The sequence below is a fragment of the Bufo gargarizans genome, chromosome 4 (genome assembly GCF_014858855.1).
Source record: "Bufo gargarizans isolate SCDJY-AF-19 chromosome 4, ASM1485885v1, whole genome shotgun sequence".
In the NCBI taxonomy this organism is placed as follows: Eukaryota; Metazoa; Chordata; class Amphibia; order Anura; family Bufonidae; genus Bufo; species Bufo gargarizans.
In genome coordinates this window covers 59,875,090-59,896,324 of record NC_058083.1, presented here as the reverse complement: position 1 = coordinate 59,896,324, position 21,235 = coordinate 59,875,090, and the positions used below count along the sequence as shown (strand labels likewise).

Sequence of the window (21,235 nt, the reverse complement as noted above, 5' to 3'; positions counted from 1 at the left end):
CGTCATATCTTAAACTGATGGAGGAGGACAGAAAATGGCATCTATTGATGGCCACCACAGAGGGACAACTTTTGGGGCAATATATTATGCTGCACTTTAGTATTTGGTTCTGATCTTATGGTATTTTGCACTATGGTATTGTTGGTCGCGCCTACTTGTGTTGCCCTGCCTTTTGCTTAGTCTAGAACATTGGGCCACTTTTAGTTTTTTTTTTTTTCCAGGGCCACTTTAAGTTCCCAGTGCCCCTGAGTATAATATTAAGAGCTTCAGAGCAGATCTTGTAAGGATATTGCCCCAGATTTATCAGAGGGACTCATGCTGTATGATAAATCTGGTGTATGGACAGACACTTTTCACTGACTCTATACCAACTACTGGTTGGCTTACTTTGAGAGATTTTTACGACAGAATTGTGCCAAAATTATGGTCCTCATCGAGCATGTTGGAAAAAAGTGTAGTAACCCTAGATGTGCCAATTCTGTGCCACAGTTTGAGACAGATTTTTGGTGCAGATGCCTTTGTAAATCAGGGCCATTATATCAGTAAGTGACTGTTTCCAGCACATTGCTGAAAACAAAGAGCAGCCAAAGCCTCTAACCGCTCAGTATGTTTGAGGTGGGAGACAAATGCAAAGAACCTGGAGGAAACCCAACGCAAACACAGGGAGGACATTCATGCAGATATTGTTGGTCAGATTTACTCTGTGCATTACTTTATTATTACTGTTTTCTTCTATTCCATCACTTTTACCTTTATATATTGTATGAAGATCAAATATTGATGTGTCCACATATGTTACATAAACATCTACATGGGGAGTCCTTCCCCTTACACTATGTCACTCTGCAGTGAGGGTGGATGTGTGAATACAGTAAAGAGAAGCAAGGTTTATGGGGACAATTTATCATCACTGCTCTGACAGTAAATAAGGCTCTTATGTGAATAAAGTCCTATTTTTCTCACATTTCCCACATTTCATACGGTTTCTTATGTCAATTCTCTGATGTTTCAATATTTAATTTCCTTGTAAAACATTATTCGTATGCAAACATCAAAATGTCTTCACTTCCATGTGACTTTTCTGATGTAGAACAAGACTTGATTCGTTTGCAAAACTTTTCCCACATTCTGAACATGGGTAAGGCTTCTCTCCTATGTGACTTTTTTTATGTCGATCAATAGATGATTTCTTTGTAAAACATTTCCCACATTCTGAACATGAATACGGTTTCTCTCCTGTGTGAATTTTCTTGTGTTGATCAAGAGCTGATTTCTTGGTAAAACATTTCCCACATTCTGAACATGAACATGGCTTCTCCCCTGTGTGAATTCTCTTATGTTGATCAACACCGGATTTTCTGGTAAAACATTTTCCACATTCTGAACACGAATATGGCTTCTCTCCTGTGTGCATTCTCTCATGTAGAACAAGACTTGATCTGTTTGTAAAACATTTCCCACATTCTGAACATGAATATGGCTTCTCTCCTGTGTGAATTCTCTGATGTTGATTAAGATGTGATTTCTGGGTAAAACATTTTGTACATTCTGAACATGAATACGGCTTCACTCCTGTGTGATGTCTCTCGTGTTCTAAAAGCTCTGATTTATGTTTAAAACATTTCTCACATTCTGAACATGAATATGGCTTTTCTCCTGTGTGAATTTTCGTATGTATACGAAGGCTTGATTTATAGGAAAAACATTTCCCACATTCTGAACATGAAAATGGTTTCTCTCCTGTGTGAATTCTCTGGTGTTTAGTAAGACTCTTTTTTTCTGTGAAACATTTCCCACATTCTGAACATGAATATGGCTTTTCTCCTGTGTGAATTCTCTTATGTTGACGAAGGCTTATTTTCAGTGTAAAAGATTTCCCACACTCTGAACATGAATATGGCTTCTCTCCTGTGTGAATTCTATTATGTTGATGAAGGCTTATTTTCAGTGTAAAACATTTCCCACATTCTGAACATGAATATGGCTTCTCTCCTGTGTGAATTCTATTATGTTGATCAAGACTTGATTTCTTGGTAAAACATTTCCCACATTCTGAACATGAATAAGGCTTCACTCCTGTGTGAATTCTTACATGTTGATCAAGATTTGATTTCGTGGTAAAACATTTCCCACATTCTGAACATGAATATGGCTTCACTCTTGTGTGACATCTCTTATGTTGATCACAGTTTGATTTATATTTAAAAGTTTTCCCACATTCTGGACATGAAAATGGTTTTTCTCCTGTGTGAATGCTCTCGTGTCTTAAAAGCTTTGATTTACTTCTAAAGCATTTCCCACATTTTGAACATGAATATGGCTCTTCTCTGGTGTGAAGACTCTCATAAGTAACAAGATGTGATTGATCTGCAAAACATTTCCCACTTCTTACACAGGAAGAAGGCTTCTCTCTTGTGTGAATTATCGTATGTGTAACAAGATTAGATTTATCTGCAAAGCATTTCTCACATTCTGAACATGAATGCCGCTTCTGCTTTGTGTGAATTGTCTCATGTTTAACAAGACTTGATTTTCTAGTAAAGCATTTCCCACATTCTGAACATGAATATGGCTTCTCCCCTGTGTGAATTCTCTTATGTTGACGAAGGTTTAGTTTGAGTGAAAAACATTTTCCACATTCTGAACATGAATAAGGTTTCTCTCCTGTGTGAATTCTCTGATGTGTAGTAAGATTTCTTTTTTCTGTGAAACATTTCCCACATTCTGAACATAAATATGGCTTCTCTCCTGTGTGAATTCTATTATGTTGATCAAGAACTGATTTCTTGGTAAAACATTTTCCACATTCTGAACATGAAAACGGCTTCACTCCTGTGTGACTTCTTATATGTTGATCAAGATTTGATTTTGTGGTAAAACATTTACCACATTCTGAACATGAATACTGTTTCTCTCCTGTGTGATTTCTCTTATGCTGAACACAATTTGATTTATATCTAAAATGTATCCCACAATCTGAACATGAAAATGGTTTCTCTCCTGTGTGACTACTTCTGTGTAAAGAAAGTTCTGATCTATATGTGAACTGTTTTCCACATTCTCCACAATGAAACCTTTTACTGCCTTTTTGCCCCATATTTGGGGTATCAACCTGTGATTGGTCAGGAGAAGGTTCCCTGTTATTAGGAGCATTGTATGACAGATCTGCAGTGAGAAGTAATGGATGCACAATTATTGGAACTTGGTTTTCTCCTGAAGAGCACTGCATGACATTGTTGTCTTTTTCTTTACAATCTAGAGATAATATGATGTTTCTCTCAGGCTTCTTACTGGGATTTTCTGTTAGAATTCAAAATGGATTTTGTTACTTTCTATACAAAAAAAACATGGATAAATTTGTAATATTTCAGTAAGGCTAAATTCACAAGCATATTACAGTCACATAATCCATTGATATTACGTGCACATGTATCTATCATGCTGTGAGTTGATGTCAGCTGAATCTGCGTTCGGGACACATGTGCATAAAACAAATGGATAATATGTCCGTAATAAGCGCATATGAATCTGGCCTTAGGCTGGAGGGACACAAGCATCACTAGATAAAGTGTTTTACACAAGAATCAGAAATGGATCCAGCAGGAATGTGAGGAATATGTCCTTCCCTTCCTTTTCTTTGTATTTGCTATGGAAACTGCAGCAGAACTTTAAGGCCTCTTTCAACCGGGCGTCCCAGATTTGCTCCGGATGCGTTGTGTGTGCATTGCGGCAAAACCGCACGAGTAGGCACGCAATTGCAGTCAGTTTTGACTGCGATTGCGTTCCGATGTTTAGGTTTTTCCGTGCGAGTGCAATGCGTTTTGCACGCGCGTGAGAAAAAATTGAATGTGGTACCCAGACCCGAACCCTGACTTCTACACTGAAGTTCGGGTTTGGGATCGGTGTTCTGTATATTTTATTATTTTCCCTTATAACATGGTTATAAAGGAAAATAATAGCATTCCTAATACAGAATGCTTACTAAAATGTTTCTTAAGGGGTTAAAAATTAAATAAAAATTAACTCTTCATCTTCTTTCTTCATCTTTCAGGACCTGCAAAAGGACCTTTGATGACGTAATCGTGCTCATCACGTGGTGAGTGCGGTGACATCAGCGCAGGTCCTGCTGAATGAAGATAGAAGATCATTATCAAAGGTCCTTTTGCAGGTCCTGAAAGATGAAGAAAGAAGACTATGCCGGCTGCGCGAACAAGAGGATGAGGTGAGTTAATTTTTATTTATTTTTTAACCCCTCAAGCAACATTTTAGTAAGCATTCTGTATGCAGAATGCTATTATTTTCCTTTATAACCATGTTATAAGGGAAAATAATACAGTAAATTGACTTTGATCAATTTACTAACATCATCTCCTAGCAACTATGCGTGAAAATCGGATTGCATCCACACTTGCTTGCGGATGCAATGTGATTTTCACGCATCCCTATTTATTTCTATGGAACCTGCGTTGTGTGAAAAATTCTGAATGTAGAACATGCTGCGATTTTCATGCAACGCACAAGTGATGCGTGAAAATCACCGCTCATCTGCACAGCCCCATTATAGTGAATGGGTCCGGATTCAGTGCGGGTGCAATGTGTTCACCTCACGCATTGCACCTGCGCAGAATTCTCGCCCGTGTGAAAGGGGCTCAAGGCTGACTCTTGGACTTCTGCTATCTTTCAGCAGTTTGCATATTGTGGATCTGCTTGTGGATTTAGCCCAAATTCAAGGTGCAAATTTCCGCAAGGTAACTGTAACAAGAGGAAGTAAGTCGCTATTTCACCCCTATATATAAGTAACGAAACCGCGTGCATCGATGAGGTGGATTTGAGTCAGTGCCTTATGTTGCTTGACCCATGTACATCGCAGGTTGTAACCGGCCTACGATCACGTGTCAAATGTACGACGAGTGATCCAGGAAGTGGCTGAAACCTATTTGCATCAGCGCAGCGCTGGCCCGGGAGGAATATTTTCAGCCATATCATTGTTAAAGTGTTTAATCATATGAAGGGGGAACCATTAAGAAATAAAAAGAACATGAGGATAACCCCTTTAAGAGCAGCTCAGGCAAGAGAAAGCCCCATAATTATGTTCAGAAAAAGAATAAAATCTGAAATCAGAAAATAAAAACAGATTAGAAAAAAGGTGATGTGCTATGGTCTGGTTTTAAGCGGCAGATAAAATTGTGGTGACACATTTCCTTTAACCCCCATTGCCTGTCCACCTGTCAAGGTGGATTTACACAGCCCAAATACTGGGCCAATTATTGGGAATGAACGTTCCGACGATAATCTGCCGGTCTCAAGATGCCGCAGATCACCCAATGAGCTTCGCTCGTTCATCGGGTGAAATGATCGGAGGTGCGGACGCCTCAGTAATCATTCCCGAGCAGAAAATTGTGCTGTCTAAAAAGTGATCTGCTGCCCAGGAGCAATGATTTTGTATGGGGACATGCGATAGCAGTAGTGATCACTCATCCTTATACTGTGGAGGTGATCGATACATGTAAACGCAGCACTTCACATTCTCTTAACGAGCAGCCCACTGTCAGGAAGGAACTATCACAATGTGGGGGGAGGGGATAAACACCAGAATGACCACAGTAGGGAAATGACCAGGAACTAGGCCTCAAGGCTAAGGAAAGAGAACGGATGACCACCTAGGAAACCCTAAACCTAGCCCTGACTCCTGTCAGTATGAATAGACCCTGAAGGTGGGAATATTCATACACCCTAAACCTAGGCCCTAGTAACCCTGAAAATCCCTAGGAGTAGTGACAGGGTCTGAGACTACTGGTTCCTTCCCAGATGAACGAACCAGCGTCTCCCTGAGGCCTAGTAAATAACGAGCAATTGAGAACAACAAAATACAAAGAAAGGTACAGTTATCTTCAATAGAAAATGGGTGAGCAGGGACTTAGATGAGAACCACACACTAGCTCTTCCAACTCCAGGCAGATAATATCAACGGCATGGTATGAAGTCAAGACTAAACAGAGTAGCAGTAATGACCACAAGCTGCACCTGAGCCAAGAGGTGTGGTCATTACCAACAGCACTGCAACAAGTGAAAACAGAGAGACTGTCAGATAACCTCACGCGCAGCCAGTCTCTCAGATCTTCTGACCTCTGTCATGGGAGGGACCGTGACAGGAACACTTTGTTCCCGACAATCGGCTACTCTTGTGCCATGTAGATGCGGTATAAGAGTAACGTTAGTTTTATTGCTCAGTCTTATCTTGGTGATGTATCACCCCATGTACAAGTGTCTGTAACATCTGTACCAAGTCTTGTGCCTTTCTCACAGTCACTTATTTGGATACTGCTTGATGACAAAGCCTCTGTGCTCTGAAAGCTCCAATAAAGGTATCACTGCTACAATACTTTGTCTTTTAACTTTTCGACTAACTCTTATGCAAATCTTTTTGATTTTTTTTCTCCTCTTGGGTACCTGTGTCTTGTTTTCTGAAATTAACCTCGCTCAGGCCACCTGCACACGTTCTAGATTCTCTTGTTTCTTACGTGCAAAAACTGACCTGCCGTGCGTATTTAGAAAGCTGCAGCATGTCAATTATGTTTGCGGTTTTGGGTGTTGATTTCACCCTTTTCATAAGAAGGGTGAGATCTGTGGTAAAAATGCATCAAATCCGCACCAAAAACGTAATTATCTATTGCGGTTTTTGGTTCTGTTTGGGTGGCAAAATGCACAAAAATCTGCATGGAAAATTCGTGCACCTCTACTGCGCGTTCACCCACACCTGTATGCATGCTCAGTTATGGTGGCAATAAGGATCTGATGGAATGTCTATACTTTTGTCAGGGGCATTGTCTAAGATGTCATCCAGAATTGATCCAAACAGACAGCCATCTTCACAATAAATGAAATACTCCTCAGGCCTGAGATTCATGGGGTCCTTCAAGGCACTCAGATCCTCAAACAGTAAAGCTGCTGTATTTGGAGATTTGTGCCACTGGGGCATCTACTGTTGGTGGCCCTATCTCAGAAGGCAGACTCCTCCTCATCAAAAGGATATTTATGTTTACCAGGCCTGGGAATAATAAAAAAGAAAAAAAAAAGCCTATTCAGCTTTTTCCATTTCCTCTGAATAAGGGATCTGATGTTGGAATTAAACAGGAAAAACTGTAGGTTTTCTTGGCCGAAGATCCCCAAATATATCATCCTGCACCGACTTCTGTTCTTTAGTCTCATTTAACTTCATAGTAGCACTAATTGCTCTGAGCAAAGTATTCATGTCTTCTGAAGAAAAGTCCCCAAACATTTCTCTGTGACGGTCCTCATCAGAGGAGGCAGAGTCGGATAAAAGTAATAGAAGATACTAACTTCCCAGATAATGTGTAAACATTTTCTTAAAAGCTTTAAACGTGGTAGATACTTCCATCATGTCTAATGTTCTGAATGGGAGACAGGGATTATACCTCCATAACCTTATCCACACACTGCTTATACAATGGTGTAAGCCAAGTTTCTTGTTAGATGTTGGTCTTACATCTACAACTGTCAGGACTGGAATAGTGGATCAGGTATGGAATCCTTTGGCAGGGACGAAATAATCCCAAAAATTAGCGTAGTACAAAAAAGGTCAATCCAATCGGGTAGTCGGTTCCAGTTCCGGGTCGTGGCGGGCAGCAGAAATCGTAATCGAGGAAACAGGCAAGGAGTCGGTAGCTGGGAAGTCAGATTAAACAACAGGTTCACGGGAGGGAGCTGGGTGTTCACCATAAGGTTGAATAACTCAGCAATGAGTCAAGGCTCTGACTGGCTTTAAGTACACAGTGAACCCAGGACCGCCACCCTGGTTGCCGGGCAACCAGGAGGCTTCCTTAGTCAGAAGCCAATCATAAGGCTGACGGCGGTGACGGAGGCTGAAGCCCTCCCCCAGCCTGAATAGCACCTGTGGTCTGGAATGGAGCATGTGCACTACGCTCGTATCCCCGCGCACGCGGCTTGTGTACCGCGCACCCAGCGTCCGACTCGCGCAGGCGCACTGGCCACATTGACGTCAGGTGTCCTGTCAGGAGGAAGAGGAGGAGCTATCTGCGCCCGCCGCCCGCGCCTGCAAACCCGATGCGAAACGGCCCCCCTGGTTCCCTGACAGAGCCCCCCACCAAGGAGCGGCCGCCGGACGCGAACCTGGGATGGCCGATCAGGATGAGCCCTGTGGAATGCGCGGACCTTGGCGTCTGCATGAAGGTTACCTGCTGGTTCCCAGGAATGCTCCTCTGGCCCATATCCCTTCCAGTGGACAAGGTATTCCAAGACTCCACGGCGTCTGCGGGAGTCCAAGATCCCCTGGACTTCATATTCATCATTGTTATCCACCTGAATGGGAGCGGGTGGCCTGGACACTCTGCCCACAAGGGTGTTGGCACGGTAGGGTTTCAGTAGTGATACATGAAACACCGGATGGATGTTAAATGAAACTCGCGCAGGCGCACTGGCCACATTGACGTCAGGTGTCCTGTCAGGAGGAAGAGGAGGAGCTATCTGCGCCCGCCACCCTGCGCCTGCAAACCCGATGCGAAACAGCCCCCCTGGTTCCCTGACAACAACAAAATAAAAGCATTTCATCTAACCCATGAAATAAATAAACCTCTCTTCAATTCTATATTAAGTTTTCAAAAAACAAACAAAAAACATTAACAATGTACAGGTATTATCTACAATAGTATAAACGGGAAGGTATGACAACAGTACAAAGGATAGAAATACAAAAGGATGTCGTAAAAATGAATTGTACAGTCCCGTCAGTAATAATACATCACAACCTAATGGAGATCTGCATAGGTACCTGGAAATTATAACCAAAAAACATGAAAAAGAAAAATAACTTAGAACAAAGGCATGGCAGTCAGTAGGTAAGGGTTCACCCTGAGTAATTGTAAGGGAATATGCTTCTTTGCCTTTAGAAACTATTGTGGGCAATCCATGGGCTCCATGTGTTTAGAAAGTGATGTCTAGTGTTAGATTCCCAACCATAAAGTTTTTCCAATCAGAAGAGCTGATCAACCTTCTTCCTCCACTGAGCAATCGTAGGGGGTCTGAAGACCTCCAATGTAGTGGAATTAATAACTTGGCTGCCTGAAGAAATCAAGTGATAAGGCAGTTCCTGGCAGGAGTAAAGTCAGTAGAAGGAAGCCAGAGTAAGATGGTTTTATGTGGAATGGACGGAGATCTTCCACATACCCTCTGGATTTGTGAAGTGGCAGTTTTCAAAATGTAAATGTGTAAGACAAAAAAGAGAGACAGGAGGCAGTGCCTAATGTGCGCTGCCGTCTAAATGTATGAATAAATTACTGTAATGGTTGTGCCTACCAGATACGGTTGTGAGTAGTGACAACAGCTGTAGAACGCCTTGCTGGTTTCTGTCCGACCAGCAATCGGAGGTACTGGACTGCTGCCCCGGTTCGGAGTCCCACACCGCAGGCGCGATGTACAGGAGAGGTAAGTAAATAAGCGTGGAAAACAGAAGTAGAACCGTTGGATCGGCGCTGTCAGCAGGAGTCAAGGAAGCATAATGGGTGATGAAGAACGTTACTTTTCTTTGTCTATGCATTTCAAGGGCTCAGCACCCTCTTCTTCAGGAACAGAAGACATTTCAAAACCTTGTCTTGTGTTCCTATTGAATATGTAACTGTCCTGAGGAAGAGGGTGCTGAGCCCTTGAAACGCGTAGACAAAGAAATAAAAGTAACGTTCTTCATCACCCAGTTTACTTCCTTGACTCCTGCTGACAGCGCCGATCCAACGGTTCTACTTCCGTTTTCCACGCTTATAGATTTTCAAAAAGGGCAGATAAATGAGCAGTCCATCCAAAGGTGTGTGTGTGTAAGTTCCGTCAGAGATTCCACATCTCCAGCAATTATCCATCAGGGAGATGTTAGCTTTCTTTAAGAATGCCAGAGTATTCCAATACATGGAAGAAAACCATGGGAATTCTTACACATGGTTCAAACCTCCAAGTCACAGAAAGTATATAAAAGTTTGCTCTCCCACTCGCGCACATAAGGTTTAGGTTGCTGAGTGTGCAAGATTATTGTAAATGTTAGAAATTGAATCTGTGCGAGGTAGCCAGGAGGCAATTCCAACCAATTACATGCCCCTGAGAGGCATGAACGAAGACCTCAAAAATGAGTGTCCCACTGAACGGAAATCAAGCAAGTGTAAGAAAGTCACGCAGTTTCGATCTTCCTCTGTAAGAAGGGGAGCCAAATCGAATGTACGAGAGAGGTTTGGTAGTTGAGATATTGGGGTGGGCATCAGTTTCGTCCAGGGAAAGGTCAACTCTCTATGGCCTTGAGCTTGTAGTAATGGAAGGACACCTAATGGCATTATTGGGGATATAGTGCCGAGACATCCTAACTCAGCTTCCCATTCTGGAACCACAGCAATGGTCCCCTTTGTAATGTCGCTGACCAAGTGTGCAGTCGAGACAGAAATTTGCGATGTCCAAAGCAGAGGCGAAGAATGAGATTGGAGCATTGCCCTTTACATTTGAATTTGGATCCTAGCCTGGTAATTAGAGATCAAATCCAACCAGTGGAAAAAATGAATCGCAAGACTGTGTTGGTAGAGGTCCAGTAGTGCAAAACCTCCCTGGTGCTTCTTTTGGGTTAGGTATGAGTATGCCAATCTAGGTCAGTTACTTCTCCACAAAAAAAAGTTGTACCGTGCCTGCATATTTGGCGAAAAAGGTTTTAGGGAGAATAATTGGTACAGTTTGCAGGGCATATAAAAGTTCTGGCAAAAAGTAGGTTTTGAGCACATTTTTCCTACCCATCCAGGGCAGAAAAGGCAGTTTTAGAGAATAAATCTTCTCTGTTACGTGTTTAAGCAAAGATGCAAAATTCAAAGCACAGAGTTATTTCGGATCTGCACCTTTATTTTAGTATAACTAACGCCCAAGGGGTCTTCAATGGCCTATATGAAGAAGTTCTCTCTTTTTTTTTATTGTCATGAAGATAGTGTTTAAATTTACAAAAAGTGGAATGCCTTAGCAGCTTTTTAGTTGGACAAGTTCCTTAGTTTGGTTTTAAGGACGAAAAGTTCTTCCTGAGCAATAAAGGCCCCAGAGAATTTACATATGTTTTCTAGGGTGGTAATCCTTGAAAGCAGAGAGTCAACTTGCGTCTCACACGGTTTCTTCAATGCAGAGCATAGGCTAATAAAAGTACCTCTAAGGGTTGCTTTGTGTGATTCCCAAATTATAGTGGCAGGCATGCCTGGGGTGTCATTCATGGTAAAAAAAAAAAAATCAGATATAGCACTGCGAATTGTGGGTGTATATTTAGGGTCTTGTAGAATCATTTTGTTAAGTATAAGCTTTCATAGGGAGGGATTGTACATGAAGTGTTAATGTGATTGGGGCATGATCCAGGAGCGTGAATGCACCTATTTGGGGTTGAGAGATAAATGACAACGCCGACTCAGAGATAAACAGATAATTGAGTCAGTGGTACATCAGATGTCTATAGGAGAAAAAGGTAAAGTCTCTCTGGAAAGGGTTAAAAGGTTCTTCAAATGTCTCTCAAATGAAGAGAGGAAGGGTTCTATTGAGACATTCGAATCTCCACCAAGAATCACAACACCTTCGGCAAAGAGAGAAGCTTATTCCAAAACCTCCAATAACCATAGGACTTGGGCTACATTTGGGGCCTGCACATTAATAAAAGTGATTTTAATGTTAGCTATGTGACCTTTGAGGAAAATATATCTACCCTCTGGGTCTTGTTCTTTAGCAGTTAAGTGAAATGGGCCTTGGCATCACATAGCAATATTAACTCCTCTACTACTGGAGGAGTGTGTGCTGTGGGACCATGATAGGAAAATAGTGTGTGGATTAGGTTGGAACATGTTTAAACCTTAAATGAGTTTCTTGAAGGAGAACCTCATCAACTTTCTCCTCACGGAGCGACATAAAGATCTGGCTGCGTTTCTGTGGGGTGTTAAGCCTTGGACATTAAATGAGACTACTTTAATTGAACCCATAGTGAAAAAGAGGAGTGACCCTGGGGACAGGGTGACCCTGTATGATGGTGGAAACAATCCCTCCGGGGCATAACAGGAATGTAATCTATAGCTGTAACATCAGCAAAAGCAGGGAGCAACACCATTAGCAGCATTAGGAGAAACTGGTGAAGGAAGGCAGAATTACCAAACAATGTAGTAAGCAATAAAAGCGTCAACGTGAGCAACAACTTCCCACAGAGATGGCGGGGCGATGGTAGGTAAGGGGGCCAGATCACCATATTCCTCTGAGTTAGAAATAGTTAGGCCTGCAAGGCCCAGCTCTGACAGGACCCCCGGTAAATCCTCGTATTTGCAGATTGCATCACGCTTGTTTCTCAAGTTGAAAGGAGAGCCCAAAAGGGAAGAGCCAGTGGTAAGGTAGCTTGTGATGTTTCAATTCCTCTGTTAGGGGTCTGAGCGGAAGTCACCTAGACAGTGTTACAGGAGAGAGGTCCTGGAAAAGAAAGAGTGGCTCCCACAAACACGATAGGTTCTTTAGTTCTTACTTCTCTCAAAATGCCATCTCACTCTCTAGAGCACATAAGTCTACAAATAATGTCCCTGGGAGGGACAGAGGGTTTAGGCTTAGCTCGAAGAGCACAGTCGGCCCTTTCAATAGCAATGGTGTGGGATTAGGAGTCGCCAAGGAACAGAATGAATATTTGTTTGACCGAATCAAGCAGGATCTCGAGAAGGAATGTCTCATCAGACCTCTAATGCATAAATTGTTTCTCGTCCCCTGCTGTCTTGGTCCTCCAACCAGTAAGCTATATCGGTAAAATAGGATTGACATTTCTGCCAGGAGGTTGTAGAAGCTTTATTGTAAGAGACGGGCCACTTTCAAACGAGCGTAGAGATCCGTCAGTATTTTGGCTTAGGATTCCTGATGATATACCATCAGTATTTGCATCAGGATTTCCATGTGTATTTTCTCCTTCCTTCATTATTTATGCACTTCACAGACTGTAACTCGGACATGCTGCGGATTTCAAATACTGACAGAAATTATACGCCCATGTGAATAGCTCTACTCATTAAGATTAGCAGCGGATTCCGGAACATAAAATCTGGACTCTATATTCATTGTAAATACGCTCGTCTGAACGTGTCCACAATCTGAGACTGGGTAGTCTCTATTTCCAATCTGTCTAACTTCCGCATTGAGGTCTTGGAGTTCTTTCCTTACTGACACCACAGCTTTTGTCAACGCTTGACTGAGAAAAGAGCAGGAAATCGGAAGGTAAGATGCGGAATCATCCCCGTCTGAGGTGTCTGTTGGGGAAACTTGTGGCTCTAGGTTTGGGGGCGACATCTTTCTAGGTAGTGAAGATGGTTGCTGGTTAGAAACACTGAAGGTTTATGTATTATTTGTGACTAAATGATCCAGGTTGTCATCATTAGCCTGAGAAGAGGAGACACTAGGTTTTGAAGGACCACTCTTGACCAGGTTATATCGGTTATGTAGTGGCGGTGGGGTTTGTCATATTACAGACCCCATAAGCTACTGGCTTGTCACAAACTTCCAGAGTGCACCAGGTTTCAGCTGAGGTTCATGAGACGTTTGATCACAGGGGGAGACCCCTCTTATGCATGGGGAGCTACATATGAGTAGTATGGAAGAGAACTCCCCAAAAGCCTCAAGAAAAATGAAGTAGACTGCCCTGCTAGTAAGTGGCCACAAGATGGAGCTGTGAGGAGAGCTATGGGCTTGCAGGAGCAAAAATAAAATAAAATCTTTAATGCAGATGGGAACTTAAGGAACCCCTTCAGTGCCTTTTATCGCAGGAGAAAAAAAATCTGTGTGGGGAGGGATAGACAACTCCGGGCAGTGGGGAGGACTGGGCCAGCAGGGGTGGTGACCATAGACAATGGTGTGCAGGAAGATGGATTCTGGTATTGTGGGAGTCTGCTATCCCTTGCTCAGCTGTTGAAACATAACCTACCCTTTCTGAAACAACAGTCCAGGTATCCGGGTCAAAAGCAGAAGAAGAGTATAGAGCAGTACAAATCCAGGTGCTGCAACAACATTTCTAGAGGTCCCTCTCTCTCGGGCAGGCCCTCTCCCAACCAATACCACAGAGCAATCCAAGATGGCGGTCCCACTGAATGTGTAGGTTCACCACATCACCGTCACAAGCCCTGCCTTTCTCTCCATAGCAATCCTCCGATACAGAGGCGCAAGATGTGCAGACGGCCAGGTACATAAAGCATCAGAGCACCGGGTGGTCTCCCTAGCACTGACCGCTAGGTGCAGGAGGCTGAGGCCAAATCATTCCCCACTCTGTAGGCCTGAACCGGGTCGGGTAGTCCAAAAAGGTTGTAGGCAGCTCCAAACCAAGCCCCAAAGACAAAAATTGGGTCTTCATCGCAAAGGGCATCCTCCTGATGGTCAAATGAAACATATGACAGTAGATTGGAGCTTAGATAGACAAAAGCCTCCAGAGCCTAGCTGAAAACACATATCCTCAAGCCAGCAGTTTGCTCCGCTTCCCAAAATAAATAGTGTAAAACACCCCTCTTAACCCTTCCAGGGACTACCCATTTAGAGCCATGGCTCTTGGGGCCATTAGCACGCTCAGCACTCTCCTTCTCAGACATCTTGTCAGCAAAGTGGAGTGAACATTCCATGAAGAGATGTAGGCTGGCTGGGTTCTTTTGAGAAAAATGTGCAGTATTCGGAATGTAGGTCTTATAAATGTAGAATCAGACCTAAAAACTAAGTGTGCCACTTCCACTGCACCCCTCTGTAGTTAAATGCTCCACTTCTGGCGAGCGGATTCCTGCTTCTGGTCCTAATCACATGGGGAGATATCCAGTCCCTTACTCTCATAGCACGGCCTGATCAGAAAAAAGGTGCCAGACATCTAGCATCAGGTTCTGATGGACCACCAATGCTCACCCGGATGGACACCGCCAAGTAGGAGTCATCCAGGGACGGCATGCTCCATTCACCAGACTTCAGTCGGAGCTGGGAAATAAGTATTACATGACACCCAGATATAGAAGGCGGCTCCTAGAGGAGACTTATGCCATACCTGGTAACTCACTCTGCAGCCCTTGACAGGCTCTCCACACATCCTCCTATCCAGCAGAACAGGAAACTGTGGTGGTAGGGGATTATCATCTTTTTAAAGCCAATACTACATGTCTCCAGCCTTTATAGTGTAGTAGTAATGTCACCTATAACACCCGGCATCTGATGTCACCTACCTGAGGTATAACAGCCATTACTACATGTCTCCAGCCTTTATAGTGTAGAATTAATGTCATCTATAACACCCGGCATCTGATGACACCTACCTGAGGTATAACAGCCATTACTACATGTCTCCAGCCTTTATAGTGTAGAATTAATGTCATCTATAACACCCGGCATCTGATGACACCTACCTGAGGTATAACAGCCATTACTACATGTCTCCTGCCTTTATAGTGTAGAAGTAATGTCATCTATAACACCCGGCATCTGATGTCACCTACCTGAGGTATAACAGCCATTACTACATGTCTCCTGCCTTTATAGTGTAGAAGTAATGTCATCTATAACACCCGGCATCTGATGTCACCTACCTGAGGTATAACAGCCATTACTACATGTCTCCAGCCTTTATAGTGTAGTAGTAATGTCACCTATAACACCCGGCATCTGATGACACCTACCTGAAGTATAACAGCCATTACTACATGTCTCCAGCCTTTATAGTGTAGAAGTAATGTCATCTATAACACCCGGCATCTGATGTCACCTACCTGAGGTATAACAGCCATTACTACATGTCTCCTGCCTTTATAGTGTAGTAGTAATGTCACCTATAACACCCGGCATCTGATGTCACCTACCTGACACCACAAATCTTACTTTGACACTGAAAAGCCTTGTTTTTATACCCTATAGAGGACTCCACCCCACTATACACAATGCTCCCTAATCATGAAGCTTGACCTGACCTGATAGTCCAAACAGCAATAAATATATATACAAATAGAGAAAGTAAAGATCGCTAAAACCGGAAGCCCAATATGCGTTCCAGCATGGAACGCAAAGCCGAACTTCCGGTTACATGCACCGCCCCTAGAAAGACACCAAGGAAACCATCACCGGACTGGACGCTACCATGCGTTCCAGTTTGGAACGCACCAAACTTCCGGTCATACGCAAAAAGCGCAAGCCGTGCACACTCCCCCTTCCGGCCGGCTACACTAATCGGCGAGAGACGCCCTCCAGCTCACATGGGCGGTCCCCCTGATACAGTCCAGACGCCGCTACGCCCAGAAGCTACAATGCACTTCAGCATGGAGCACATCAAACTTCCGGTCATGGAAGAAAAGAAAAAAAGACCGCGGCCGGACACTCCCCCTTCCGGCCGACTGCACAGATTAGATAGAAACGCCCTTTACCATACATGGGCGGTCCCCCAATACAATTTTGGCGCCCTTTTGACAATTAGTGGCCATTTTAACAATCATTTAGGGTATAAATACCTGTGACCACACACAGAGACACTATTGCTCCTGATAAAGGGACGTGCCTGTCCCGAAACGCGTTGAGCCGGATATTATGTACATGCAATAAAGACCTTTGAAGAGAAGCACCCGTGTGATTGGCTGCCTTCATCCGTTAAAACTCTAGAAGCGATCCAGGCTGAGGGGGTACTCGGTTTACAGGTGTATTATGCTTATCCTAGTAAACCGCCCCCCTCGTGAAGTGAGTAATTTACCTACGATACCACATTAATAGATGTATTGGTATCCTTTTAAACAATTATTTTTTTACCTATTTGATTCGCCTAAACTGTACCACACTACACTGTGTACGATACTGCAGAACACGGCCTCTCAGGCACTCGAGACGGTATGCAGTGATCCCACTTATGTGTACAATTTTTATCCTTTTTTATCCTATCAGCAGAATTTATATATATGTACACAATCATTTGATCTTTTATGCAGATTTTTAACATATGTGTGTGTATGTATATATATATATATATATATATATACACACACTTTTATCCTACACATTAATATCTCTACACACATCCCTTTACCTTCACTCCCCTGTTTTCAATTATAACGCTGATGCAAAAACCTACTACACACTCAACTAGCTAAAACCACCATTATAATTCAACCACTACTGGCGCCCTAAAGGCTTTTATTCAGAACACCCGGCATCTGATGACACCTACCTGAGGTATAACAGCCATTACTACATGTCTCCAGCCTTTATAGTGTAGTAGTAATGTCATCTATAACACCCGGCATCTGATGTCACCTACCTGAGGTATAATAGCCATTACTACATGTCTCCAGCCTTTATAGTGTAGTAGTAATGTCATCTATAACACCCGGCATCTGATGACACCTACCTGAGGTATAACAGCCATTACTACATGTCTCCAGCCTTTATAGTGTAGTAGTAATGTCATCTATAACACCCGGCATCTGATGACACCTACCTGAGGTATAACAGCCATTACTACATGTCTCCAGCCTTTATAGTGTAGTAGTAATGTCATCTATAACACCCGGCATCTGATTACACCTACCTGAGGTATAACAGCCATTACTACATGTCTCCAGCCTTTATAGTGTAGAAGTAATGTCATCTATAACACCCGGCATCTGATGACACCTACCTGAGGTATAACAGCCAGTACTACATGTCTCCAGCCTTTATAGTGTAGAAGTAATGTCATCTATAACACCCGGCATCTGATGACACCTACCTGAGGTATAACAGCCATTATTACATGTCTGCAGCCTTTATAGTGTAGAAGTAATGTCATCTATAACACCTGGCATCTGATGACACCTACCTGAGGTATAACAGCCATTACTACATGTCTCCAGCCTTTATAGTGTAGTAGTAATGTCACCTATAACACCCGGCATCTGATGACACCTACCTGAGGTATAACAGCCATTACTACATGTCTCCAGCCTTTATAGTGTAGTAGTAATGTCACCTATAACACCCGGCATCTAATGACACCTACCTGAGGTATAACAGCCATTACTACATGTCTCCAGCCTTTATAGTGTAGAAGTAATGTCATCTATAACACCCGACATCTGATGACACCTACCTGAGGTATAACAGCCATTACTACATGTCTCCTGCCTTTATAGTGTAGAAGTAATGTCACCTATAACACCCGGCATCTGATGACACCTACCTGAGGTATAACAGCCATTACTACATGTCTCCAGCCTTTATAGTGTAGTAGTAATGTCATCTATAACACCCGGCATCTGATGACACCTACCTGAGGTATAACAGCCATTACTACATGTCTCCAGCCTTTATAGTGTAGTAGTAATGTCATCTATAACACCCGGCATCTGATGACACCTAACTGAGGTATAACAGCCATTACTACATGTCTCCAGCCTTTATAGTGTAGTAGTAATGTCATCTATAACACCCGGCATCTGATGACACCTACCTGAAGTATAACAGCCATTACTACATGTCTCCGGTGCCTTTATAGTGTAGAAGTAATGTCATCTATAACACCCGGCATCTGATGTCACCTACCTGAGGTATAACAGCCATTACTACATGTCTCCAGCCTTTATAGTGTAGAAGTAATGTCATCTATAACACCCGGCATCTGATGACACCTACCTGAGGTATAACAGCCATTACTACATGTGTCGATGCTTTTTTCAGTATAAATCCATCAGCCTGAGATTTACAGAGTTAAGGCTGAAGACAAGTGACACAGGCGGCCCTCTATCAACATGAACTGTGAAGCTTAAATGAAATGTGGTTACCAAAACTTTTATCCGCCAAGTACAACCAGATAGTAACACATCTTTTGTTTTTATGTTTCTATTTTCTTATTGCAGATTTTTTCAAATTCTTTTTCATGAACATGATTGTGGGCCGGCCATCTTGCCTGAGCTGTTCCTGACAGCACTGACAAAGCATTAAAAAAGTTGCTTTACGGCAGCCCCATAGCCATAGAAAGAATGGTCAAGAGGGGACCTCACTGACTTCTATGGGAGAGTTTTCTAGGCAAGCTCTGTGACCTGTGCAGAGGTCAGGAGGGAGTAGATAAGCTGTGATATCCCCTATTGTGAATGGTGGGTCCTGTCTAATCTGTCATTCTAATCCTGCCTGTAATGTTATCACCTCTGTGTATAGATCAGCAGGGAACTGAAGTAAAGTGATCTGTACAGACCAAGTGGCGTCTATTATTAGTGGCCAGTGCGAAAACTGCAGGATTTTATGTTTTTTGTTTACATGTAGATATTGAAAATTAAAAATAACCACCAAATTTTTTTTTTAAACAATAGGTCATTTTCTGATGCCACATTCCCTTGAAGTGGTTAAACTGGGTTTTCTCAGACCCCGGCCATTAGTGCAGCCGTTTATCGCAGCTGGTGCTTCCCAAAACCTGATGCTAAGCAGAGTGTCCAGCCTGGACCATGAAAGGATGGAGAGAAGATCCTGGAGAGGATGTCTGTGCAGTCACAACTCCCTCGGCTCCTATACATAACACAGGGGTCACTGCCCGGAGTGCTCCTTTACTGCAGCTCTAAGGTGGAGCCTCACCTGAAGAAACCCCCCAATTCCCTTTCTCCATTTATTATTCTATACCTGTGGTCACATGGACTGGAATGTCCTCCTCCACCTCACTCTTACACGGGGGATCGCCCATCATCCGCTCTTCTTCATCCTCCACTTTAATATCAGTCACATCATCCCCCTGATTTGTCATCTGTAACAATTCAGGACAATACAGCAGACAGGTGGGAAATCTAACAGATCCACATAAGAGACCCCCACAATCTATGACCCCTCTATGACTGCAGGACCCCCCCTATATAGATGTGTATAGGGCTCAGCTCCATCTACCTGATGGTTCTCTGGGAGCTTCTCCTCTGGACAGTCCTGGGAATACAGAGGACGGGGACATCTCTCGGGGGGACTTCCTTCTATGAGTCCATCTGTAGGAAACACACAAGGACAGGAGAGATTATTACATGTGATGATGAGATGATGGGAGTAGTATCCAGGTGACCCATGACAGCCCCCCTCCTTACCCTGCTGATCGCCCCATAAATCCGTCTCCTCTTCATCTTTAACCTCAACCTTAATATCCATCAGATTTTCATCCTGAAGAAGAGAAATGTAAAATGGTCTTTGGTTTAATCCCTTTCTGGTCGGATTCTGTGGAGACTTCAGCTCCATCTACCTGATGGTTCTCTGGGAGCTTCTCCTCTGGACAGTCCTGGGAATACAGAGGATGAGGACATCTCTCAGGGGGATTTCCTTCTATGAGTCCATCTGTAGGAAACACACAGGGACAGGAGAGATTATTACATGTGATGATGAGATGATGGGAGTAGTATCCAGGGGACGCATGACAGACCCCCTCCTTACACTGCTGATCGCCCCATAAATCCGTCTCCTCTTCTGATTCCTCTTTAACCTCAGCCTTAATTTCAATAAAATTTTCATCCTAAAGAAGAAAAAAAACATGAATTATTGTTACTGGAAATTTCTTATTCATGAAATCTCCATGACGACACCTGACTATGAGATCCTCCTCCTGCCAGGGAGGGACTGGGAGTTTAAAAGGTTCTTCCTCCATATTTTTCTCAGTGTCTTCTGAACAGCCCCCTAAGAGAACTTGCAGTAAGCAGACACCCACTTACAAGTACAGACAAAAAGTTTGGACACACCTTCTCATTCAAAGAGTTTTCTTTATTTTTATGACTATGAAAATTGTAGATTCACACTGAAGGCATCAAAACTATGAATTATCACATGTGGAATTATATACATAACAAAAAAGTGTGAAACAACTGAAAATATGTCATATTCTAGGTTCTTCAAAGTAGCCACCCTTTGCTTTGATTACTGCTTTGCACACTCTTGGCATTCTCTTGATGAGCTTCAAGAGGTAGTCACCTGAAATGGTCTTCACTTCACAGGTGTGCCCTGTCAGGTTTAATAAGTGGGATTTCTTGCCTTATAAATGGGGTTGGGACCATCAGTTGCGTTGTGGAGAAGTCAGGTGGATACACAGCTGATAGTCCTACTGAATAGACTGTTAGAATTTGTATTATGGCAAGAAAAAAACAGCTAAGTAAAGAAAAACGAGTGGCCATCATTACTTTAAGAAATTAAGGTCAGTCAGTCCGAAAAATTGGGAAAACTTTGAAAGTGTCCCCAAGTGCAGTCACAAAAACCA

At 43.0% G+C, this 21,235-nt stretch overlaps 1 protein-coding gene across 1 annotated transcript; it reads right to left on the bottom strand.

The window, feature by feature from the left end:
* Nucleotides 1-686: 686 nt before the first annotated feature.
* On the bottom strand, nucleotides 687-19,684 carry LOC122933823 (zinc finger protein 883-like). The gene is made up of 2 exons (XM_044288872.1): nucleotides 19,636-19,684; nucleotides 687-3,300 (listed from the first exon to the last, which is right to left on the bottom strand). The coding sequence occupies exon 2, from the start codon at nucleotides 3,227-3,229 to the stop codon at nucleotides 1,052-1,054; it is 2,178 nt and encodes a 725-aa protein (XP_044144807.1). The 5' UTR covers nucleotides 3,230-3,300; nucleotides 19,636-19,684; the 3' UTR covers nucleotides 687-1,051.
* Nucleotides 19,685-21,235: the final 1,551 nt, after the last annotated feature.

Bases quoted from the DNA above. Each gene is read 5' to 3' on its own strand.
- LOC122933823 (XM_044288872.1), bottom strand. From the start codon at position 3,229: ATGCAGTGCTCTTCAGGAGAAAACCAAGTTCCAATAATTGTGCATCCA.